The sequence below is a fragment of the Ornithodoros turicata genome, chromosome 5 (assembly GCF_037126465.1).
Source record: "Ornithodoros turicata isolate Travis chromosome 5, ASM3712646v1, whole genome shotgun sequence".
In the NCBI taxonomy this organism is placed as follows: Eukaryota; Metazoa; Arthropoda; class Arachnida; order Ixodida; family Argasidae; genus Ornithodoros; species Ornithodoros turicata.
Window position 1 is genome coordinate 52,776,381 of NC_088205.1, and position 26,151 is coordinate 52,802,531.

The 26,151-nt window shown below is 45.3% G+C and overlaps 1 protein-coding gene across 2 annotated transcripts in view; it reads right to left on the bottom strand.

Moving 5' to 3' along the window:
* The window catches only part of LOC135396041 (uncharacterized), a 534,032-nt gene that overhangs the window by 183,271 nt on the left and 324,610 nt on the right, over window positions 1–26,151 (bottom strand). For both annotated transcript variants that reach the window (XM_064627099.1, XM_064627098.1), the window contains 4 exons: window positions 24,988–25,032; window positions 18,341–18,373; window positions 7,028–7,063; window positions 3,622–3,654 (listed from right to left, as the gene is read on the bottom strand). In XM_064627099.1, the coding sequence (XP_064483169.1) occupies window positions 3,622–3,654; window positions 7,028–7,063; window positions 18,341–18,373; window positions 24,988–25,032 (147 nt within the window). The remainder of the gene's footprint in view (window positions 1–3,621; window positions 3,655–7,027; window positions 7,064–18,340; window positions 18,374–24,987; window positions 25,033–26,151) is intronic.

The following is a 26,151-nucleotide window of genomic DNA, read 5'->3' on the forward strand; positions in this document are numbered from 1 at the left end:
GTCAGTGCTCGTTATGTGTGGCCATCTATGAACACTGACATTCGCGCATGGACGAGGTCCTGCGCGCCATGCCAACGAGCCAAAGTCCACAGGCACACCGTTCCTCCATTGTCAACATACCCACTGCCCAGCAGTCGTTTCGACGAAGTCCACATCGACATAGTGGGTCCCCTGCCCCCTTCGAACAACCATCGTTTTCTCTTGACGTGCGTCGACCGGTACACAAGGTGGCCAGAAGCCGCCCCTATGCCGGACTCTACAGCAGAAAAAGTCGCACGCACGTTCATTTCGACTTGGGTCTCCCGGTTTGGAGCCCCTTCCAAGATCATTACGGACAGAGGGAAACAGTTTGAGTCCCGCCTGTTTGCTGCGCTCACCAATCTCCTTGGACCTCACCGCTGTCGCACAACAGCGTATCACCCCGCAGCTAACGGCCTCGCAGAACGATTCCATCGTCATCTCAAAGCTGCCATCATGGCATACGAAAACGGCTCTAAGTGGCACGAGTTTCTTCCGCTCATCCTCTTGTCTGTCGAGCAGCTTGGAAAGAGGATCTGGGCTGCACGCCGTCAGAGCTCGTTTATGGCACTACTCTTCGCCTTCCCGGGCACTTTTTCGACAACCCTACCCCGATCGCCACGGATCCGTCGGACTACCTGCATCGCCTCCGAGAGCACTTTTCCCGCATCCGACCAACTGCCACCAGGGCTCGGCAGCCGGCAACGTCCTTCGTTTCCTCCCACCTGAGTACCGCATCCCAGGTTTTCTTACGAACGGATGCCTTACGCAGGTCCCTCCAGGCCCCTTACACTAGCCCCTACACTGTTTTGGAACGCGCGACTAAATACTTCGTCATAGACTACAACGGCAGACCGGAAACAGTCTCCGTTGAGCGTCTCAAGCCTGCTTTCACTGAAGCCCCTGTTCCGACCACTGGTCCTTCAACCGATTACCACTCCGCCAATACCCTGTTTGGAGGAGACTTCGTCTTTTCTAGTGGGTGGGGCTACATGTGGCGACAACAACGAAGATGAGCGCGAGCCTCGTGCCCATCAATAAATCGGAATCAGTTTTGGGTTTGATTCCGTCGTTACTAGACTTTGCCTCGCTCTCTCCACAAGGTATAAATATTGTACTTTATATAGGCCTCATGTATACCTCATTATACCTTTATTATACCTTTCATTCTAACAGTGCAAACAGCATATGCGGCGACCGGATTCGTACCCGGGTCATCTCCCAGTCTTGCCGTGAATTAGCATCACCGTGCTGGTGAGCCTCATGCAGAATTCCTTTTTGAGCTGCCTCAAAGCGAAATTACAGAATGTCCGTCTCCAAATAGGTGACCTTTAGAAAGTGTGAGGAACAGATGGGCGGGACACTATTTCTTCGCACGAGGATATCTACTGGTTGTTGTTGCTTCAATTTTTCTTCTTCTGCTTGTGTCCCTCAGCCCGTGGAACATCCAATCTGGGTCAGTCCTGAATGATTTCGTGCAGCCGGGGATATTAACTCCGAATTCCTGAACTCCTTGACATGTCACAATCTCAAAAATGTCCCAATCACAAAAATGTTTCTACGTCATAACCACGTGGTATTGCTGTGTCAGGCATCTAAGTAGATGCCCATAGGCCGAAGGACATCGCGCGCTCGCCGATTGGTTATCAAAGCTTTGTAATGACACTATTTCGTGGGCAGCCGGTCTGGCGGGCAGCTACGAGCAGAGGCGCAGCGTCTCGACGATGTCAGTCAGCAGCACTGTATTGTGTTGTGTTCAAAGACTGTGTTCAAAGTTTGTGTTTGCGGATTTTTTCGTGTGTTCAAGTGACTCTGCGCGTGTTGCATGTTACCTGACACAGGTGTCATCGTACGACCAGTCTGTTCAGTTTAGAACTGGAATATGGTGGTGAGATGACGCCTGAGGAACACTTTTAAGCGCCGTCGCATTTTCGAATGCCATGACCACGAAGACAGGATGCGAGGTCAGTGCAACACAAGCATTTCCCATTTCGTTGTAACCTTTGATGCACTACAAGCAATGAAAGAAGACGCCCACCGTGAAATCGCATGAACTCATGTGAGCGTCGCTCGCTTTTAGGAGTAGACTGTATGCGTGTTTTGCGAGTTCGAACTTGGTTTGGTTGAAGTTTGTCAACGAACGCAACGCTTTGAGCTCTGTGCGCGCCGTGAATATTTGTGTCGGAATTTCGAGCTCGTACGATGCACCAAATAAATGTGTATTTTGTCCAAATTTGCCTGAGTTGTTCTGGAATATAGAATAGCGAACGTCAGGCATGAAATCCAGCAGAACCCGATGGTAGCCAGGACTTGCCGAAAGGCGAGCCAAACTGAAAGACTACAGATCGACCGAATGATAGTTCATAAGTTCATTTTGATTGGTTACATGCCCAGTGTTGCGTGGCTTATCTCGAACTATGGGCTGTACGGGGAGCTGAGTGGGTCTGGTCTCGCTATTTCGTTATAGTTTTGAAATAACATTGTGTCCACCTCTTCTGCGAGTTGACAGTGCTGTTTGTAGAAATGTGTTCGTGGGCTTACACGTGCGTTAAGGTGATTCCACGTGTGTTGTGCTGTTTCTCGACCGAACTATTAAACTACGAAGAGTCCATCAAGTGCGGAACTGAACTTCTGTCATGAATCCGGGCGTGAAGAATACGTTCAAGCGCTATCGTATTTCGACAAATGACAACAAAAACGGGATTACGTGCGACAGAAGCCAGTTCCCTTTCGTGGTAATATATGGTACTCTGCAAACAACGAAGAAGATGCTTGCCCTAAAATGGTATGCACTCATGAAACTAACCAGTAGGAGCTCAACAATGTGTTCGTTCGAACTTCGTTACAGTGTGTCCACAAGCGGCTGTGTGCTCTGTGTTACTGCTAAAGTTGCTTTAGGTATTTAAAATTCCGAATAACAGCGGTAGCCGTGGAAACCACTAGAAGTCGATGATAGCCAGGACCAGCCGAACGGTGAGCCCAACAGGAAGGCTCCTGATCGGCTGATACTTATGCATATTGTGTCAAATGTCGCAATTTCATTGGTTGTACACCCAGTGTTGTGTGACTTATCTCAAACTATACCATCTATAGGGATCTATTGAAACCTCACAGACTATGCTTAGAGTCTTGTAGGACACGCGGGAATCCGCGCATGACAGGCACATGAATGCGGGTTTCGAATCAATTTTCGGCTTCGTGCGGGTCATGCGCGCTTGTCACTCTTGATACGGGAGTGGGTCTAGAGAGCCGGACGCGCGTTGAGCATTAAATGTAAACACATCTCACTTCAAAACGAAAACCCGAACCTGAAAACAGGTAGTGGGGAGGGAACAGGCCGGATTCGGGTCGAGAAATATCGACCTGGGAAAACTCTAGCTAAAAACCTGTTTATTGTATATTTCAGCTCTCCTGGGGAGAGAAAGTTGACTTAACAGACTGTCGAACGATTTCCAGCATTAAGGTATTTGTTTTGTACCCACGTTTATAGATGCGTACAACAGTACCTTTAACCTCGCAGCATCGACATCCCCGAGGTCAGGTTCACTTCCATCAATTTCTACGGCATATTTCAAACAACGAACGAAACGTTGACATACACACCTTTACTGCCTTATCTGCGTATTTCATGGCTGTCTGAAAATATAGCGTCAGTTGCATACATGTAAACACAGAATTAACAACATTTATCGCTAGTTCAACGGCAGCACTGGAAATGAATGGGATTGAGGAATATTAATGGGCGTCGGCGCAGGAGGCTCTAGGAGCGCACGCACGCGCAAGCGTGGTGCCCGCGGAGAGGCGCTTTTGTCAGTCGAGCGCAGGCTGTCGTTGAGCGAGGCTGCGCGGACGGTCGTTCCGCCATAGTCGCGCCGTGTCAGCTGAGGCCTGGTCAGTCCTCCTCAGGTAACCGTGGATGCGGCTGTAGAGTATGTACCACTGCGCCAATCTACAACGTTGCAAGCTTATTGACTCAGACTGTGTGAGCGCTCCGATTGGTCGACAACGTTTTGAAATCGCATTTTGTACACACGCATGTGTGTGCAGCGTCCCGGTAGCCGTTTCAGCAGTTTCAGTGGTTTTAGCATAGTTTCGAAATAGCTCGCATCACTCGGCACGGCGTCCGTCCTCTTGCGTTTCGTGTTTCGGTGATGTCAATCGGCAGAACAGTTTGTGATTGTACGCGTGTTGTGCTGTTCCTGGACACGACTATTATCCCACGTACAGTCTATCAACTACGGAACTGGAATGCTTCGTGGGCTGGTGCGGTTGGAGCGTGAAGAACGCGTTCGGGCGCCGTCGGATTTCGAGGCCTGACAACAAAGACAGGATTACGATTACGTGCCACACAAGCGCCTTTTCCGCTCTGCAAACAACGAAAGAAGATGCTCATCATAAAATCGGCCGGCAAGGCGTCCCCTTGTGTTCCATGTTTAGGTGATGTCAATCGGCAGAACAGTTTGTAGAAGTGTTCGCTGGTTTATTCATGCGTCGATGTGATTCAACGTGTGTTGTGCTGTTCCTGGACACGACTATTATCCCACGAACAGTCTTTCAACTCCGGAACTGGAATCCTGGAATGCTTGGTGAGTTGGAGCGGTTGGAGAGTGAAGAACAAGCGCGGACCCCGTCGGATTTCGAGAGCTGTGTTCGTTTTGCTTCAAGTTCGAACTTCGTTACAGTGCGACGCAGTGGACTTTGTATTCAGAGTGCACTCATGTATCAGATCTTTGAATCAGTGCTTTGTGTCAAATAAATATTTCTTTTAGCCAAAAGAAGCTTCAGTTACTTTGAATATCGGGTAACGGCGGTAGGCGTGAAATCCGGTAGAAGTCCATGGTAGCCAGAACCGGTCGAAAGGTCAGCCAAAGTTATGGCTCCTGATTGGCCGACAGGCATTGCATAATTTCTACAACGTTGCACTCTCATTGGTCGTGTGCCCAGTGTTGTGTGAATTATCTCAAACTATGGGCTCTATGGGGAGCTGTTGGAGCCTGGCCTGGTTGTCAACGGGAGCAGACGCTCCGTCGGTGCGAGGGGAAATGTGAGTGATTTGTCATAGCGGTTTGGCCTTTTTCCCGACCTTGGTAAATTTTTATCTTGCTCGTGTTAAGCTTTTTTCCCGTATGACTGGACTTTTTTAGCAGTGACTTCCACGCCGTTGAGTTTCGTACCATTGTACGTTTTAAGCATTTTCTTCATGCTGTGGCATGTTTAATGGTGTTCATTTTCACTCTGCGCCTAGCATTTTGTGGTTGTCATTTCCTTTTAGCTGTTGAATTTCGTAGCGTTGTTCAGTGATGCTGCGGTTACGCATAATCGCTCGCCTCGAGCCCCTTCTCCCGATGTATAGTGTTTTCTCTGTGCTGTCGCATGTTTAGCGGTTAGGCCTTTTCGTCGCATGTCTGCCAGCAGAGATTGAATAGCGACACAGGTGGGTCTCCCCGCCCGCCAGCGCCACGAGAGCAATGACGAACCCAACCGACAGGTGGCAAACATTCGCTAGGCGCGAGGTCTCAAACCCAGGAGCATCCGCTACGCGGCGCTGGCGTACTTGCAGGTCATGCGCCCCCGTGATACTCTTAAGTGCGGCCGACCCTGTACTGCCACATGTTTAACATTTGCCGTAGAGGTTAGGCCCTTTCACCGATGTTTTCTACGCGCTCTCGCATGTTTAGACTTATTTAGCACTGTCTTGCTTGGTGCAATTTTTACCCGCTGCTAGTATTTTGTTGTTTTCTTTTCTTTCACGCATATCGCCATGAGGGAAATGGTGTAGCCATTTGGTGCCTTGCACCTCGGTAATCCCCTGTCGTCGATCTATGCAACTGACAGCCATCAACAAGCGACATGACGGCTGCTGGTCACTCGGCCGTTCCAGAGCGATTACTTTGTCACAGCATAGTTGATTTTCAAATAAATTGTCCCTCTCCACGCTATTACTATCTATTTCTTTCCGTTTTATGACTGCTGGTTGCCGGCAACACACGAGGTGGTCTGGACAGGAGTTAGATGCTGGCCAATTACTGTGGTGGTAAATTGGTTTCTCGTTCATTGCCGTCTTGTCGTGGCCTCACAAATCAGATTCGGGTCCTCAAGATCAACGAAATGAGGCGACAACTTTCGCAGGCCGGCTTTGCACAGTAATGGCAAAAGGGCAAGGGTGCAGTCCAGCTGGTACATAGTGAAAAACGGAACCCGAGAAAGGGACAGGGGAGGGACGACACGACATGTTCTCGAACACAGCAAACCCTTTAACAACAAGAATCGCCTACTTGCCCAACAACTTCCGAATCGATGGCGAGGGCGCAACCGACGCCACACTTACACAATTTCCCCTCGTTTACCGGCTTTCCACAGGCTGGTTCGGACCGCCACATGTACATTCTGCGGCTCTCACAGGGAAAAATTGTGTTTTTAGGAGGAAGTAAAAACTATTTTTCGAATGTATCGAGTATGTAGGACAACCCCCTGCACAGTGCTGCTAGGAAGCGCACGGGATTGCCACTGCAGAAGAAGTCCAACTAGCTTTACGGAAGTGTAAAATTTTCCAAATATTATCCGGCGAACGGAAATCTAACAGAGAAAATTAGTTCGCAGAGAAGAGGGAACAAAATCACTGAGGGCTACCATGAGATGGCCTTCTTCACACATGCAGGTCAAATGCGACCACTGCTGCACAACGACTTTAAGTCCCATTGTTGTGCTCACCTGCGTGCTCTCAACGACCGTTATTTCTCTGTGAAGGTAAAGCCTCAGGACGAGAGCCGCCGATACATCGAACAGGGACTGTTCTTCTGAGCTGTTCGAAATACCGGCAACTCTCCTACTGAAGCACTTCCCTTCATGTTCCCTACCAGTTCGCTGCCTTTCTACGTTGTTTCTCAAGGGACCAGTTCCTATAGTAAACGCTTTTCCCGTTTGACCTGTGCCTCTTTTGGGTTCGTACTAAACACCGCTTACTCCATCTTTCATCACGTTATTGACAATATATTTACAATTTACTTACCTGTGTTATCTCATGTATCGAGTGTCCAGTAGCTGTCTGTTAGAAACAGTATAAAAACACACATGTGAAAGCCAATTTGTTCAATTCGGCCTCGCCGTCATTGTCATGAGCCGGCAGTGGCGCCGCTACATGCTTATAAGCGCGCGCCACGTACCGTTGTCAGTTCTTTCATCGTACGACGTTCATCATCATACGTCGTTAGTCTGTTGGATCCTCGCTTTAGCTCATTCGGCCCTTTATCACCCAAATTGCTAGGTATATCTTTCAAGTCATTTATTCATTGTATGTATCATACCAGAGTGCTAGTAAACTGTGTGTGTGTTATCCAAATGCCGTATTCCTGAATCTTATTTTGAGTTTGGCCGATAGCCAGGGACATCGGGTCCATCACCAGCGTTAACACCTTTCTTCAACCCTTTCCCTTGGTCTGTCTTGCCTCACACACATCAATTACTGTACTTAATAACAAAACATACAGCGGAGGTATCTAGTGACACCACTTATATGTGAAACGCACGAGACAGCTTCTCGGCGTCAAAGCGTCGTGTGCATGTCGTGGCCTTACACGCGCAGCGAACCATCCAAAACGTACGCGACACGTACAGATGGAATGACGCGCACCAATGTTGCCCTATTCGTCAATCACGACCCAGCCACCTACCAATGTCCTACAAATGTCCAGAAGATATATCGCCATGGTTATTTGAGTACACACTGGAGTTTCGTGTGGAACCAAGTTACATCCAGTAGATATCCAGAGGAGTAGCTCTTTCACCCTTTTGTTTGGTCTCCTGGTGGTCTAGTTAACGAATTTCACGGATATCTTGATATCTGCTGGATATATTAGCACCCTAACACTTTAGTGTACATTCGCTTATCATGAGATATGTCAAGACGCATTATTTTTCATTCTGTATTACTACTAGGTTTGCGGCATGCGGCAGTACAAGATCCATTGCAAAATCTATTACAGTGCAGCAACACTGTGTAACCAGTATATAAATGGCGTACGCCACCAGGCCGCCTCACTTGGGCGGCAGGGGAGAACCCTTGGAATCCTACAGTAGCATCTATTAAGGAACTGCATATACTGAAATAGAATTTTCTGGGGGCACGTTCGTTAAGCATGATGGCGTGTAAAACATTGGTAACGGTGACGAATATGTGTTCTTGCAACTCCTGTGCACCTGCATCGAGTCAAAGTATACCGAACAACATTCCTGCAATCCTTGACTGTCAAATACCGTGTTTTAAATTCAAGTTATCGTCTCAAATGTGATTACCTGCTCAGTAGAGCTGTAAAGCAAGTATGCTCACTCTGTCGCTTGAAGAACGCTACATAAATACGTTGCACAGGCAGCAGCACGCGAGCGATCTTGTTTGTTCACTCTATAGTCTCATGCTCACAGTTTGCTTGCTCCCAGTACTATCGAAACATTGCTACTAAATTGACAGAACAAGATTTCATAAACGTCCCACACATCCGTATGTCTCTAGACTACATCGTAGTTACGTCTCTGAGACGTTCCATGAGTGCTCACATTCTAATGGTCTTGGATACTCTACAAACGCTGCAAGCGGGACGTGCAAACGGCTTTATACACGGGAATTCAGATATCCAGAGTGCGATATTCTGTAGACGTTTTTAGTGGGTAGATGGGAGATCTTTTGTTTAGTGGGTAAACTGACAACGTAAATATCGCCTGGGATATCCTATGCATATCTCATGGATGTTCCGAAGTTCAGGACGTTCGCGACCATGCAGGGATATCGCAGGGATACTAATGGTTTGCAGGGAAGCATCCCAGACAACCATCAACGTCACGAGAACATCCAAATTTAGTCCTAACGCCCAGATCCATGATGGATGTCCAGCGGACACCTCCTGGATATCTAAAATATCCATAATTCTCCTACATTAATCCAGGGGTGACGTTGCAAGCCGGACGTGCCCAGGATACTCTGTCGATATATATTTTAGATGTATCGTGAAACAGCCAGTGAGGCTAACAGTTTGAGGGTGTGGTGAATTCCGGTCGTAGCTAATATTAACTACATGCATAAAATTACATAACGTAACTTTTTTGTCGCAGAATCTTACCAGCAATGTTTATTGTTTCGATGGCGTCCTGTGAGAAATACTACACCAGTTTCATTTACTCAATACCTCCACAAATTAATGTGCATATAACTGCGACAGTATCAAACGGCAATACGCGCTATTCCCCAGGATCAAAGAGCAAGAAATGTTGCTTGAAACAAAAGGTGCTCAATGTAATTTCCAAGTAAGGCGAGAATCGAGCCCGGCCGTACATAGTCACACCGGACCATGTACGCCATAGTCATGTACGTTCACGCCAAATGTAAATCAAGTATAGCGATTTGCCTTCTCTGAGGAAGTGGGCCGTTGAGTGTATGTAACGCATATGCTATCAGTGCCATCATCCCGAACGACACCGTTCTCGCCCGGGATTTGGTGAAAACGGGAGGCGTACGCCTTTTTTGTACCACCTATGAATTGCAGAATTGATACAAAAAATGCCACGCATCTGGTTTTCAACAAATTAGGGGCGAGAACGATGTCATTTGGGATTATGGTTGGCTAGGAACAGGCTATGAGGTAAAGTTAGTTTTTAAGAGTGTGCTAGGAGGAATCCTGTGTCATATCTACTGCAGTCTCCTCAAGACAAATTATTGTTAATATAATATCACAATCATATTTTGAACCGATATTCTGTGAATAATAGATTGACATTTTTTTACAAAATTCGGTTGGAGCCTGTCTCAGAAGCCGTGGAGCGTGCTATCAAGTGAATTTGTTTATAAGGGTGCACCATAAAAGTTGATTACAAAACTTTCTTTGTGCAAAGCTGCATACGTTTGCTTACACTCTAAAGACTGAACTTCACCAGCTAACAAGCTCTGCTCCAACCATGACCACAAACGATAGGGTTAAGCTTCTGATTCGAAGAGAGAGTTGGGCGTACGCCTTTTTATATCATGTATCCAGATTGACGCAAAAAGGCGTACACGCCTCTCTGTCTTCGAATCAGAAGCGACAACCCTATCCTTCATGACAATGGTTGGCGCCGAGCGTGCTATTCGGTGAAGGTCTGTTTTTAGAGTGCAGGAGGGAAGCGTATACGAAAAGGGGAGTCAAGTCCTGTAGATCACATAAACAAAATACAGAAGCCGACACTGAAGATTTTTGTTTAAGTTTAATTTGTACAAGCTTTCACGCTTCACGCTTCCTCAGCCACGCTTCCTCAGAGGTCCACGCTTCCTCAGGTACAAAGTGAAGTGGTGACACACAAAAGTATACATATACACGACTAAACACACTACTGTACGAAGAAAGGGAAGGGGAAAGGAGATATGGTGCCACATGTCTGTGTACAATGAATAGCTGGGCAGACGGATAAGTGACCTCTAACCGTTTAAGAACAGTAAAAGGTGTTATTGTGAACAAAAAGGCTCGCCAACCCAGTTTCGCGGAAGGGGGGTCAGGAGCATGGGAAACGAGTGACCCAGAATGGACAAAAGGGAAGGTTACGGAATATCTGACTGAGAGCCAGACGATGACTGAAAGCGAAGATTCAAGAATTGTGCACAAATAAATATAGATATATAACTATTAAATTTACATAAGCGGATATAACGAGCCAGGACTAAGATTCAGACCATTTGGTGTGAGACACTTGAATTGCGAAATTAAGTAGGACTCTCTATTCTTACGTTTAATGTCGGTGCGGAACCCAGATTCTAGCAATATAATTTTCAAATCAGATTCAAAATCGTGATTAGGTTGATTGAAATGAATGGCGACAGGAGTTCGGCAGGCATTTAGGATATCAAATTGGTGGCCATAAAATATTTTCCTCATTGTGTTGGAGGTTTCACCGATGTATTGTGAATTGCACTTGCAGCACAATATCTAGTAACAAATATTGGGTGAATTACAGTGGAGTGAATGACGAATTTTCAAACAGAAGTCACCCAAAGTGCTACAGGCAATGGTGGACGGCGCGATAAATTTACAGGTCTGGCACCGTGTACTACCACAGGGATAACAGCCCGGCGAGCGCTTCATCATGCATGATGACGTGAGGATGTCGCGCAAATTTTTGGCTCTACGGAATGCTCCTAGTGGGGGAGTCAGAAAAATTTCCTTTAATTGCTCGTCAGCATGTAATATATTGAGGTGGCGTCTAAGAATGGAATTGGTATTGACAAGTGATTTATGATATGTGGTGGATAAAACTACATTACTTAAGTCTTCTTTGCGTTTCGGGGTGAATACGGACTCCCTGGATAGGCTAGATGATTTGGCAGACGAGTCATGGATGAGTTCAAATGGGTAATTTCTTTTTTCGAAATCAGATACCATTTGCTGAGCATGTTTTACAAAATGAGTCTGATCTGAGCAAATTCGTTTCAGGCGCAAGTACTGACCCAGTAGGGAATAAAACTACCAAGACGTAGCAAACACAAAATGAAACTCAACAATGCCAAACTTGTTTTCCTTCTACTGTGCTCTTTTGTGAAATTTTTTATTTGGTGTATTCTTACAGGTAACATTGAGAGGTAATGCTATCTTTGGCTGTAGACTTTTAGAGAAGCCATTGTCGTAGGGTACCATCATGGGGTGATGGCTTTCCTATATCTCTGAATGTGTTCTTGTATGCTCACTAACATATATTTAAACTTTTTTATTGGTTTCAAGTGAGCTGTGATAAACAAGCTACAGTTAATTCTGCAATATTTTACAGTTGTTTTATTGAAGTGCTCCCAATGATGACAATCTCTAAGCATTTTATTTTACTTTATTTATTTATTTTTCTTCATGTAAGCACAAGCTGTGATATTTAGTCACTTCCACAAAGTTTATAGAAGTATGCCACAAGGCTATAGTGACATTCCTATGAATGTGATCTCAGGTGCACACCAGTGTTATGTTTGCTCAATAAATTGATTACATTCGTTAAAGAGTTCTAGTGTGTTTTGTATTAGCAGAGGAGCAGAGGATAGCGCGCGATGAATTTTTCAGCGAAATCATTGTCAGTCCGATGAAAGGCGGTTGGAAACCCAGCCCACACAGGAATGGTAGAAGGAGAAAACACAGACGGAGCTTATCGCGTCGGGCTTCTGCTGGGATCATACCTTCTCTCTCCCAATTTCAGGAACTGTCACTTTTGCTACGATCACTCTGTGGGCAATTGCGCTCAAAAAGCCCTCGCGCGTCATACTCAAGTGCCTCGAAAAGAATGATGTTCGGCTATTTTTCGCGATAGGATAAATCCTGAATGTCATTGGTTGTCAATTATCATGAATTTGAGTAAATTCGGCACGCTCTTCATGTTGGTGGGGTAAAAAAGTGACCTTTACTTGGCAAATTTCCGAGTTCACTTCGCAAAAATTTACATAATTTAACTTAGCTTACATGACATGCACATCAGGCGGTGGCAAAAACCTACTAAGAACAAATGCCGTTAACCTCAAGATCCTAGGTGGCATAGTTTTCTGAGACACCCTGTATAGCGACATGCTTCCCTATACAATAGAGAGCATGCTTCCTCGAAAAACCTAGATGTAGTTCAGTGAAGCCAGCATGTAATTCGGCTACATACATAGCTTTATGGGCACTGTGAATCATATTTGTGAGGGGCTAGCATGACCGTACAACATCCTTGAAACGCCAGTGAGGACATCCAGTGGGCGCACCAGGGACACACATGAATGCAACTTTGGCAATATATTTTACGTCCGCGTGGCGTCATATGGTGCTTCGTGGACATCACCAGAATATCTTGTCTCAAAGCGGATGTCCACAGGATATTCCTGTGATGTTGGTGGTTGTCTGGAGTTTGTTGGAATGTGTTGGATGATCATATATTCTACGGAATATGTGCTCATTCGTTCCAGATATCGTTAAATGTGGAAGCAAATTTAGGGTGGTTAGTGTCCCAAAAATGTGTGCGGGCTATTGATACGCAGCTTTGACCCGGTTTCACCAACCCCAATTAATGTTAGAATCGAAATCGGTGGTCCCTCAATTTGAATGTAACCGTGAACTCTACTTCCCAATTGACTATTATTGTCATGGAAACATTCATCACATTACTAACTAACGTTGCTAAAAAGGAAATGAGTGTTTACGTTAAGTTTTTGCGACTGTTCAACTGCACTCTTAAAAAAAAAAAAGTTTGGAAAGATGGTAACCCGTTCACCACGGCTGCAGCGACCACTTGCAGACGGGTACAACGGGACTGTTTCGCTCCTCGATTGGGGTGCCATCTTTCGGCCGACAACATACGCAGGATGGTAACCCAGCTCAATTTATCACCAAGGGTAGACAAGTTTGTTAGATGCCATGCCGCAACGATAATTTCTGGAAGAAACAGAATTATCGTAATTGAGGAGTAATTTAGGTAGAAAACACAGTCAGGAACACGGTTGAATTTCAACCCGAAATGTTGTCACTTGTCCATTACTACAATGAGGAAGCTCCGAACCCTCACTTGCAAAGTCCCTTAAGTCAGACGAAGAGTATCTCAGAATTTGTGAAGTCGTAGCCTATTATTCTCCAGGAAATTGCTCCCAAATTTGTTATTTTTAAAAGTGGGATTTTCGGGGCTTGTCCCGATATTGAAAAATGTCCCGATAATAGTGTCACCTAAGGGAATACATATACCAGGTGGTTTGCATCTGGTTTTCGTCAACTCCGTTGTCTCGGATTGTCCCGAGTCTGTGCTCAGTGTCTCGGACAGACTGTCCCGGTTGGGAAGATTTTCTCTGAAATGGCCCGTTATTTATCAGCCACGCCTATAGAGAACGTGATTTTTACCAGTCGATAATACTGCTGCATGGGGATGGAGCGAGAGCTGCATTTTTTCGCCATCTCTCCTACAGCGTCGGATTTTCGGGCGCAAGTGCTGGCAACTGCTGCACTGAAAGCGCGTGCCGCACCCTCGCCGGGGTGCCAAAACTTCGTCGCCAGCTCGCTGAGTGCGCGTTGAGCTCCGTAAGTCCCTGGATAAAAAACCTGACATATGGTGGGTGCGTTCACTAAGAACTCTAAACGTTAGATGCAAAACAAGCATATAGATTTTTGCCTCTCATCTCTGCAGAACTGGAGCGATCGTTCTCCGACTTCAAGAATCTGTAAACTGAGCAAACACACAGCCTGAGCAAGAAGGCGCTTGAACTGTTCCTGGCCATATCCTTTAACGCACCTTCACCCCATGCAGAGGGAGCTGGTATTGAGGCACCCTGCACACTGCTGACATCATCCAGCATATATTTGCCCGGCGCTGCTTCATTTGACCTCTCGTGTTTTGTATGGATACAGCTACACATGTAGCGAACCTTTCGACATTCGAATTGGCAAAAGTTCGTGACGTTCGAGCTCTTCTTCGGAAAATTCGAAAACGTTTGCAGAAGTTAGACTTTGATTGCGCATGCGCGCCGATCTGCTTACCTCAAGTGGGAGCATATGTTTTACAACTCGAAAAGCCGCCAAGTATTTATGGTATATTTAAATTATGATATTCTATACTTGTCTGTGTGCTATATACTTATTACCTTAGCAAGATGGATTGCAAACCTGAAATGGAAGAAGTATAAGGGGAGCCACCTGCACGCGTGTCGACACGCCGCCGAACCAAAAACCGTGTTTTCCTGTGAGTTTCTTGTCTTCATAACGTGCGATTTCAAGCTACTCCGAAGCAGACGCACACAGACGACATAAGGGGTAGCGTTGACAGATGTGGGTGCATTATTACAATCTCGATTGCAGTTCCTTTGGTAGTCGTTATAAGATCTGTTGTTTTCAATAAACTTTCTGTATCTGCGAGTGAGCGCTTGTGTGGCGTGGTTCATTCTCAGTCCTCCTCCGTGCTGGGCTCTTTTCATCGTGAACTTATACTGACTAGCCTAGCGAAATCAATGTTCTGTCATGTTTTGTGCATCAGTTAGTGACAACATACCTGAATGTTATAAAAATGATACCGATTGATTAAAAGATCACTGTATTACTGACTGTGTTTCTTAAATAAATTACTGTTTAACTGATATAATACCTTTCCACCACAAATTAATGTTGTACCAAACGCTGTGCAGTTAAATGAATAGAAATCTCTGAAGGTATAAAAGTCAAAGAATTATACCTAGAGTTGTACATCTTGTTATACCCTTAGCTGCAGTGAAAGGTATAGCCTGAGCCATCTACACCTTACACATGGATTAAAGAGGGTATACACTGAGGTGATGAGGCATAAATATGGTACTTTAGCCCTGCTTTGTATTTTATACCTACTAACACACACTGACTCGCAGACTGGTGATGAAGACAGGTTTACTCGGGAAGCGATGAACATGGAATGGTAAGAAAGCTCATGCGCAGTTGAATGCACGTGGACGTCCAACCTGCACTTCGCCAATTTACTTTTCGCAACACAGGATACACACTGGGGTGATGAGGTATAAATATTGTACTTTATATAGGCCTGATGTATACCTCATTATACCTCTATTATACCTTTCCTTCTAACAGTGCAAACAGCATATCCGGCGACCGGATTCGTACCCGGGTCACCTCCCAGTCTTGGCGTGGATTGGCATCACCGTGCTGGCGAGCCTCTAGCAGCATCCCTTTTTGAGCTAACTCAAGGCGGAATTGCAGAATGTCCGTCTCCAAATAGGTGTCCTTCACAAAATGTGAGGAACAGATGTGCCAGACATAACGATATTTCTTCGCACCAAGATATCTACTGGCTATTGTTGCTTCAATATTTCGTCTCGTGTTCTTGTCCCGCGGCCTTTGGAACATTCAATGTGTGTCAGTCCTGGACGATTTCGTGCAGCCGGGGACATTAACACCGAACCCCCTAAACCCCTTGACATGTCATAATAATAAGCTACTAGTGTTGACGACACGAAGTTGAAGCAAATGTTCTTGAGACAATCGTTGGCAAAGCAACTCAAGCGTGCGCTTGCCTCTGGTTCATCTGTCACGCTTGATTCGGTTCACGTTACGTTGATGTCGTCTCGTTGTTGCTGGGGCTTTCGCGGTCACATACTCCTCAGCTCTCCGGCGCGAGTAGGCAGTAAGAATTCTACCACTGCGTCCAGACACCACGTCAGGCATGAAATGCAGTAAATGCCGATGGTAGCCAACACCAGCCGAAAGGTGAGCAAAACTGACAGACTTCTGATTGAGCGATTTATAGGCATCATAGTTGATTTCCCTTGGTTGCATGCCCAGCGTTGCCTGAGTTAGCTGGAACTATTGGCTGTATGTGGAGCTGCGGGGTCCTGGTCTCGGCTAAGGCCGGAGTCACACTGGTTATACATTATACACGAACATCCCGTCGTACATGTATGACGAACGTTTATAACAAACATGCCTTAAACATATATGATCATACAGTGCTGGTCACACTGCTTATACACCGGCAAAACATGTTTTAAAACACGTGTATATAACCAGTGTGATCGTGCCGTCATACAAGCAAGCGCTCTGACTATGTTTGACAACATGTTGTCAAACACACGACGATGTATTTGGGCACTGCCGAAAAACAGTGATGGACAAGTTGGATAAACGGGCGTATTCGCCACGGCAGTTTTCGTTCGCACGAGTCAGTGTCAACAACATCGTGATGCGCGTGAGTTATTTTACACTTGAGTAAGTTGTAAGTCAGTGTTCGCGACATTGTGTTGCACGTACGTTCAAAATGGCGACCACTTTGCCTGCGCACATGGAGCATGAAGCAATCGAAAATCAGCAAGTACAGCCCCGTCTTCGTCGTCTTCGTACATTTTGAATAGCGATGTCCGCGAATGGAAGCTATATACACTCCTCGGTTGGTTACTGTGACACTGACGTGTGCCATACATCACGGTTTAAGCCACTCCCGCTGTTACTCCAGTCAAGTTGTATAACCAGTGTGACCGATGTTTGAACAACATATGTTCGAGACTATGTATAATCATACACGCGTTTGGACCACACGATGTTGTCAAACAAGAATTGTATAACCAGTGTGACCGAGCATTATACATGCTCCATACATGTTTGAAGACATGTTGTCATACATGTTTGGAGCACGTGTATAACCAGTGTGACTCCGGCCTCATAGTTTCGAAATATCACTGTGTTCACCTGGTCTGCGAGTTGACAGTACTGTTTGTAGAAATGTGTTCGCCGGTTAACTGGTGCGTTAAGGTGATTCTACGTGTGTTGCGCTGTTTGTATATTTGAGTTCTGCTGGGGAGAGAAAGATGATGGGGAGAGTGCAGCTCCGCTGCTGTTCCGAAAGTATGAAGACGTTGTGATATTCAGAACCGTGGTCCCAACTTCATTCATCAACGCACATTGCTTTCCAAATTTCCATGCTCCTTCGTCAGAAATTTGAGAAAAACTACCGGGAGGCGGTTCCACTTGTGACGTCATACTTGGAACTGCGCAGATTGGATAGCCACACCTAGCCAGCTCTGCCTGACAACCAGTTTGTGTTTACACTCCGTCATGGCCGCTGTATCGTGCTGAAATAGCTGTCACGAGCTATCGGGGACCCCCGCACCGTTTTATCATGTTTCTTATAAGGAATACTTCGTCTTCGAGCACGTTCTCGTTCTCAATAGCTTTGGTGGTGCTTTCTGCACGCGCAGCCAAAGCTATTGAGAATGCGTAAGTGTACATCACACGTTAGGTGTTAGGTCTTGTTGGTAGCATGAAGCACAGTGCGGGCACAGAATGTCCGCTCACGACGGCCGTCGTTGCACAACGAGGCCATCCTGTAGGGCTTGTTAAAGAAGACCGGAAAAACTATCTTTGAGGCTATTAACGACAGCAATTATCACGGAACACACCCAAAACATTCGCCTTCGCCCATAGATCTCCGCCATCGCATCGACGATTTGGCGTTAGCCAAGCCACGAGCGCGGCTAAGCCAGGACGAAGCCGGGATTGGTCAGGGTTTGCGGACCACAGAATCGCCGTGCCAGGGAAATTTAAAAAATGTTTTCTTAAAAACTACAAACAAATGGGTGAAAATTTTTCACATGTATGCTCCCTGTGCGGAAACGAACACACAGCCCAAGCATGGCTCCATTCTGTCGCAGTCGAAAATCGGCGGAGCTGAGCTTTAACAGACTGTCAAACGATTACACGCATTCTGGTAACGGTTTCGTACCCACGTTTCTAAATGCGTACAACAGACCCTTTAAGCTCGCCTGCATCGACTTCACTTATAGAACCTCATCAGTTTCACGACATACTTCAAACGATGAACGAAACTTTAATATACACACCTTTACTGCCGTATTAGCGTATTTCAGTACTTTCTGAAAAATAGCGTCAATGACATACATGAGAACACAGAATTAACAACATTTATCGTAAATTCAACGGCAGGTTTGCGAAGGAATGGGAGAGTGGAATAATTAAGTTAAGCATCCTAGCAGCCTACAAGAATACAAATACACATATAAGAGATATGAACAATTCCTGTTCTAACAATTCCGTTGAGAATTGTTTTTCTCTCTTCTCTGTGTGTACTTGTATATATGATCACATCGCACTTATGAATTACGAAAAACAGCGAACAACGAGCAGAACAGCGAGCAATGTCACGTTGCGTTCTGCTTGGCCGTTCTCCCACAAAAATGGCGCATCCAATTATGACGTCAGGGAGCTCCGGTATTACAAATGGCACAGATCAATTAAGAATATACAAAAGTTCCTAATCTAGAATAGTGAAAGTGCTATGTATTCACAAAAGTCATACTCTTCCTACACTCTTAAAAAAAGGGTGTACTCTAACTCCTTTCCTTGCCACATATATAACACCCTTTTGGAGAGTACAATTACGTTCAAAAGGGTGTCTCCTCACTCCCTCAAGGGAGTAGCATAACACCTTGTCCCTGCCGGGGAGTAATATTACTCTCCAGTATAGGGAGAAAGGTGCTATGCTACTCCCTTGAGGGAGTGAGGAGACACCCTTTTGAGCGTAATTGTACTCTCCAAAAGGGTGTTATATATGTGGCAAAAAATGAGTTAAAGTACACCCTTGTTTTAAGTCTGTAGTCGTTGAAAACAAGAGCACGGTAGACGAACACTTAACCAAAACCAAAGAACCAGGATGATCAAGTGTCACAGGTTCACATGTTCACAACCACATCACGGGCTCCCAGTACCCCGTGGATGCTCACGGACCTCAGTGTTGCTGTCCTGGTGCTGTCGGTCACGTGAGAATCAGCATGGGCCACAGCGCATGCGGCCGAGCTTCTGCGTCACAGGGGTGGCATCCAATGTATTGCTACGTAGACGAAAGCGTGCTGGGCAAACGCAATGCGTCCTGGACAGGTCCTGGTCGTACGTCACAGCAAACGTCGAGGCACACGTGACCTTCAATACGGCGGCGCCCGTGATCGGCGGCCAAACCGTTTGTAAACAATGTGATTGTTGTTCCTGCACGACGTTTTAGATGGCTTTCGATCACGGTAATTATTTTTATCCGATAATCTCACAGTAAAACGCGCAGTTTTGCGCATAAAGCCTCGTACTGTTGACAACTTCCAAAGATGTGATGATGACCGCGCGTTAAGAGTCGCTGAGTGGATGCGATGTACTTAAACTAAGGCGAAATGGGTTACCGTGTTGCGGAAGAAGCATCGCATAGTTTACGCTTGCGAAATACGTTCACCTCTTGATGCTCTGACGACGAAAATATGTCGGCAAGCGGAGCGACATGTAAACAAGGTCACATGACCTCAAAATGACGTTTTCCATGACGTGCGACCAGGACAAGATGGCAGACAAGCACCCGCTTGAGGGTAGTTACAAAAATGCCGGGTTTGTGTCACCTCTGCGTTCTGCGTCATACACTTCAAAGGGATGCCACGATATCCCGCCGTCAAGAATCCATCGTTCAAAATCCCAGGTTTCTAAATTAAAGTTTTGGTATGAAGAATGACGGAATGATAGTTTTGAATAATACGACTGACAAATCTCGCAATGTTGTATGATCATGACGTCAGTAGAAGTTACTGCCATGAAAAACAGCGAAGTTTTCGGTTACCGCTAGGCCTAGCATAGCGGCAAAATGAGATCAGCTGAATTAGTTTGAATTTGGTTAGGGTAGGTTAGTTTACAGGCAGGGTATTGTTCAAGGTAACGGCTGTTGCCCTGCACCTGGTGCTGCGGGCGCTGCGCAGGGATCAGTTCATGCTGCCAATAGCGAGGGCAACAATTCAATGCACACTGTGGACTTGTTTCGTGTGAATCTCCTTCTTGCACAACGAAGTTTATTCGCCAGCGTTATATCTGTGAAGTGGTCGCTTCATCGCTCACATACCGTAAGAAGCGCTTCTATGCGTTACCAAAGACAACAAATAACACTCGTGTTTGGACACAGCCAAAGAATAGGCGTCTCCAATCAAGAATGCAAAGTCAAATTTCTTTCGTCGTGGTCTCTTGGACATCTTAAAGTACAATCCGAAACGACTCTAGAATATCATTGGCGAAGGTCACGACAAAGTGTGCTTCTCTCCATTGACGAATCACATCACTCTAATTTCCAGGCTGCTTCCGTAATAAATGAGTTTTTTGGCTCAGTATTCACCATCGAAGAATATCCCAACCCAACCCCCCGAGCGGGCTATAGCAGTGCCACATATGCAGCCAATGACCTCCAATTCGAAGGGGATACTTAGTATCCTAAACTCCGTGTGAGTATCTTCGGCCCCCGGTCGTGACGGTGTACACGCCGAACTATTAAAACTGGTTCCTGATACCATTAGCCATATCCTAACAGCATTCTTTCAAAAAAGCATGTGCTGTGCTTCCGTGCCGTCAGACTGGAGATATGGTACCATTGTCCCGATTCGCAAGTGCGGCGGGCAAAGCGACCCGTCCAACTTCCGACGTATATCGTTAACCAGTGTCACTTGCAAGATAATGGAACATGTAATCTACTCAGAGGTAATGAACTTTCTCTCTAGCACTGACCAACTGTTTCAAAACCCACATGTTCTTCGCAAAAGCTAGTAATGTTAGAGTTTTCTACCGACATTCACCAAGTATTGCATAAAGGCTACCAGACGGATGCCGTCTTTATCGATTTTGCAAAGGCGTTTGACACAGTACCCCACAGAAAATTGCTCTATAAGCTCTCATACTACCAGATACACCCAACCTCAATTAGCTGGATCGTGACTGACAGACAAGAGGGCGTTCTCATAAACGGTACACGCTCCCTAGATGAGCCAGTGATGTCGTGGGCACCCCAAGGTTCAGCCTTGGGCCCCATGCTATTCTTATTATACATGACCTCCTGGATTCCTTGACGTCGACTGTCAGATTATACGCTGACGACTGCGTGATTTACCGACAAGTAACGTCTACTGCCGACTGTAATTTGCTTCAGGATGACCTCTCCCAAATAATGCACGGGTGCAGCACATGGCAAATGAACCAACGTCAAGAAAACAAAAACCATATCGTTTGCAACGGGGAAGACCAAAATCCACTATACATATTCGCTCGGCTCTACAGCCCTGGAAAGTGTGGCTCATTATCGCTACCTAGGTGCCACTTTCACTCATAACCTAACATGGAATACTCATATCAATAATACAGTCTCTAAATCTTGCGGGTCGTTAGGTGTAATCCGGCGAAAACTAAACAAGGGTTCCACTGAAGTCAGGACCTGAGTTCACAAAATACTTGTACGCTCTCAGCTCGAGTACGCCAGTTTCAAATGGAACCCTCACCAATTATATATCATCAACAGCATAGAGTCAGTTCAGAATAGGGCAGTGCGTTTCATCCTTTCGGAATACGGGTGGGATGCAAGTGTTACGTTCATGAAGGAGCGCCTCTCACACCAAACCATAGATGTTTACAGGGAAAAGACTAATGTTGAAAGACTAAGCTTCTTTTGTTCAATGTTTTGCAAACCACGAACGTTTTTGTCCAGGAACGATCACTGTTTTCGCTCACACTAACCACTCTACGTTATCCCCGTTTTGTCATGCATTCCAGACTGGAATGCCCTTCCTCAGGCCATCGCCAACGAACCCCGCCCCCCAAAAGATTCAAGGCGCTGTGCTATACATGTTATTTTGTGTTACCTTATATGCGGAATTACCTAAAGATTGTTATAACTTGTTGTAACTTCACCTTTTTTCGTGTGTCTCACATATTTATTTGTTTATGATGTGATCGTGCTTTCCTCATGTAATGTGTTCCAAGAAACACCTTTGAGTGAGATAAATGAAATGAAATTTCGCATTATGTAGTGCACGGAGTATCATGCAAAGCGACTGTGAAGAATAAAGAGAACTACCGATTGTTTATGGAAACATGAAGAGGCCTACCGTTGCTTCAGGCAAAACGCGTGTAGTTGAGCATCATGGAGACATTGCACGTTTTTGCCCTTGCAGAGCCGAACCGTACCGTCTATCATTGTTGCGTCACCAGCTTGAAGTGTTTAGCAATTGTTATGCAGTCGAAAATCTTCAATCAATTATGACGCTAGTGCTCTAGAAGTAATTTCTGCATTACTAAGCTGGACTTCACTCAGCTGGGGCTAACGTCCAAAACAGCAAACATCACGTCCAGCGTTCAAGCATGGAACACTCTTCACTTGGCTACCCGCCAATGCTCAATCAATGCCAAATGTGCTCAATCTTCTTTGCAAGTGCATTATTGAGCAGGAATGACGCACATACCATATTGTACTTGCCACAGATAGGTCATGTCATGTTTCAACTTGCGAGCAGGCTTGAATGTAATGTCGCTCTGAATTTAGTGACGGCTAATTTCACACCCAAAACGCATTAGACGGTTCGATAAGTTACACTAATTCAGTGATCTAGCCGGAGGATTCAACCACAATCCTCCCTTCCTCCCTCTCTTTTCGTTTTTTTAATTAAACATATTCCCCCACGCCCTGGTATCGTACTCTTTGTAGCGTATTTGGGAGAGGGAACCGAGGGGAATCCTCATCTCTACGGAATCTCTTCAGTCACGGGAATAGAAACAGCAGTAAACAGTACCCTAGAACGTTTAAAAGTATGGACTGAATATTCTCATGCTCTTTAGACCCAATAACAAAGTATTAAGGGAAGGCGTCAATACTGCCTATGCGCGTAGACAAATTAAAAAGGTGTCCATGTTTAAAACATTAGGAGTAACATTTACTGAAAGCTTAACTTGGAATATTCATGCAAACTGTATTGTTAAGAAACTTGCAGTCCTGCACGTTTCTTAACTTTTTCTTGAAATCTGTAATTTACGCAGACGAGTCACACAGTTACCATATCTGAAGGGAGCAGTTATAATTGCCTCTATGTAGGAGGAATTACTGTAGACGATCTTTGAAATATATAGTGCCACTAGTATTTAAACAATTTACAGTTTAAACAATTGACGACAGCACTAGTAAATGGGACATTGAGCAAACATTACCATTTATTGTCTGAAACGGCGCGGTTAGAGATAATGCATTATTTTACTCGCGGTACAACGATTGTTTTGTTTCCTTAGTTTGGTGCACTGTCATGGCTGCAAGTATGAACCATCTGGGTGTAATTAAAAAAATGTAATGCAATGTAAAAAACAAACAGCTGTGTGTAATGCCTATTTGGCAGATACATAATTATTCTAGTTTCGAAGTTTTATAACTTCAAACTAGGCTTGACATTTTGAACTTGCACTCGGAGAAACAATGCTGTTTTTCTTGAAATCTGTAATTTACGCAGACGAGTCACACAGTTACCATATCTGATGGGAGCAGTTATAATCGCCTCTATGTAGGAGGAATTACGGTAGACAATCTTTGAAATATATAGTGCCACTAGTATTTAAACAATTTACAGTTTAAATAATTGACGACAACAATTAAACAACAATTTAAACAATGTTGATCCCTTTCAGTAAACAAATGTGAACTTTCAATTTTTTTATGTGATAAACACCCAAGCAGTACGTCAATAGTCGTCCAATATTGGACCAATATGGGGAATTCAACCAGCCTCCATACCAGTATGGACTGTCCATATTGGCAAGCCCATTTTGCGCCAATATTGCCAATATCTGTGATAACGCCAATGGGGAGTACGTGTAACACTAAAGCATTATCCGGTTTAATACCCGCTACTGATATTACTTCTATCTTGTTTTTGGTTTTTCATTTCTGCAGATCTCATTGATCCACGTTGCATACAATTACAAACACAACACTGCTTCGCCCCAAAAACGAAGAACAGGTGCTACGCCCGTCTTGCTGAAGGACACAGGCAGTTGTATTGCCAACTGTAGGATGGGACAAGCGAAAGCTTGCCCACATCACACTTCAAAAATAGTACTGCCCTCACCCTAAGAACGAAGAGCAGGATCAACTAGTGCTAGGCAGGCAGTCCCACAGGACTGCCAATGCCAAACATCCCTCAGAAGCCTCCATTGGGATCGCAACATTCTATGAACCAAAAATTTCCAACCCGCTCCGAGAGTACAAAGGAGCGAAACACTTTCGTGACGGTGACGGACACACGCCAGAGCTACTCAAACTGCTTGCAGTTTGAGTTGCAAACGGGCACCATGTTGGACACGTATCACCAATGACCAACCAATATGGGCCCAATATTGTGTGCTGCTTGAGTTGTATCATGTTGATTACAATCGTTCGTAAGATAGTATTTCGTGTATTACACTCTATCTTGTTTGTACAGTACGGTACTTTTTGTATAAACAGCTGTTGTACTGTACGTAAATGGGGAGAGGAGCCTTGTCAAAGGTCTGATGCTTTTTGCTTTCTCTTCCGCCCATAAAAAGGAAATAAACGATTCATTGATCGATCCTTCTCCCACCATGTAAAGTCCCCGTAGAAGCCCACCCGAAACATTTTTTGGCTACTCCACTGCACTTATTGTAAACTGACCGTCTGTATACTCACCTTTGTTACAAAGTTTTCCGCTTTGTGAAAGTCTTCATTGACACCCTGAAAATAGAAGTTCGCGCATGAAAACGTAGTAACAACGCTTCGCATCAGCTGGTCTGACATAATGGTGTTCTGCATTTTGCCGTAAATAATCATGTCATTTCGCCTTATCTATATATTTGCGTTTTCATTGTGCTGACACCAGACAGAACCAAGACGTCAATCACATGTAGGTGGCTTAAATCTCCTTATTGCTATTATTGGTAACACTTAGTCTCAAATGAGGATGCTATGTGAAACAAGGGTGCACCTCCCAAGACGTCATATCTTACAAGCTCGATTAAACTAGAGACCAGAAATTCAAGACATTCTGTGTTTCCTTATTTAAAGAAAGTAGCAGATGCTCTTTGGCTGCACGTAGTGCACGTACACTCTAGGAAAAAAGGTGTAATGCTATGCACTAAGTTTAGAACGGCAGCTTTTCTACCGCTCTCGCGCGAGTTTCTATTCAGTTGGTATATGTGGGTACCTCCCTCTACCCTTGCGTGTCTCTACCCCTTCACAGCAAGAGCGCGCTTGATCAGCTTTAGTACAACGGTTTGGGATGCGGTTACTCCTCTCCAAGCGATGGCACCTTCTCATTCGCACTTAGCCGTAATGTCGCACTTCTCGTTTGGCTGACACTCGTTTCAAGTGAATAATCTGGTCGTTTCTGCTCTGGCAGCTGGCAGCGTGGCACCTGCGTCTCGTCCGCCCGTTGTGTTGTCATGCGGTTTGCTGAGGCGCAGGCTGATGTATTCGCGTTTGTAGGCTCCATCAAAAGTTGTAGGGCTCGATTAAGGATTCTGATTGCAACCCCAGGGAACAACAGAGCGATGCGAAAAGGAACTACTGTACGGCTAAAGGGTGCGGAAACACATCAAGGCTATAATTCCTTCCTTCGATTTCCCCAGGACAAAAGGTAAATCAAATTTACGTACATTTACATACATATCACTCGCTCCAAGAGCAAGCCTATAAGCTAATGTACTGACTTTCTAAGTAAGGGGTTCATAATGTCATTGAATATGCGATGTCATGCACATTCAGTTCCGCTGTTCTCTGTCGTGACATCGATAGCGATAGCGAGTACTGAACCCGTTGATGAGAGGGCGGAGGTGTTAGTGAGTGCCAGCGCAT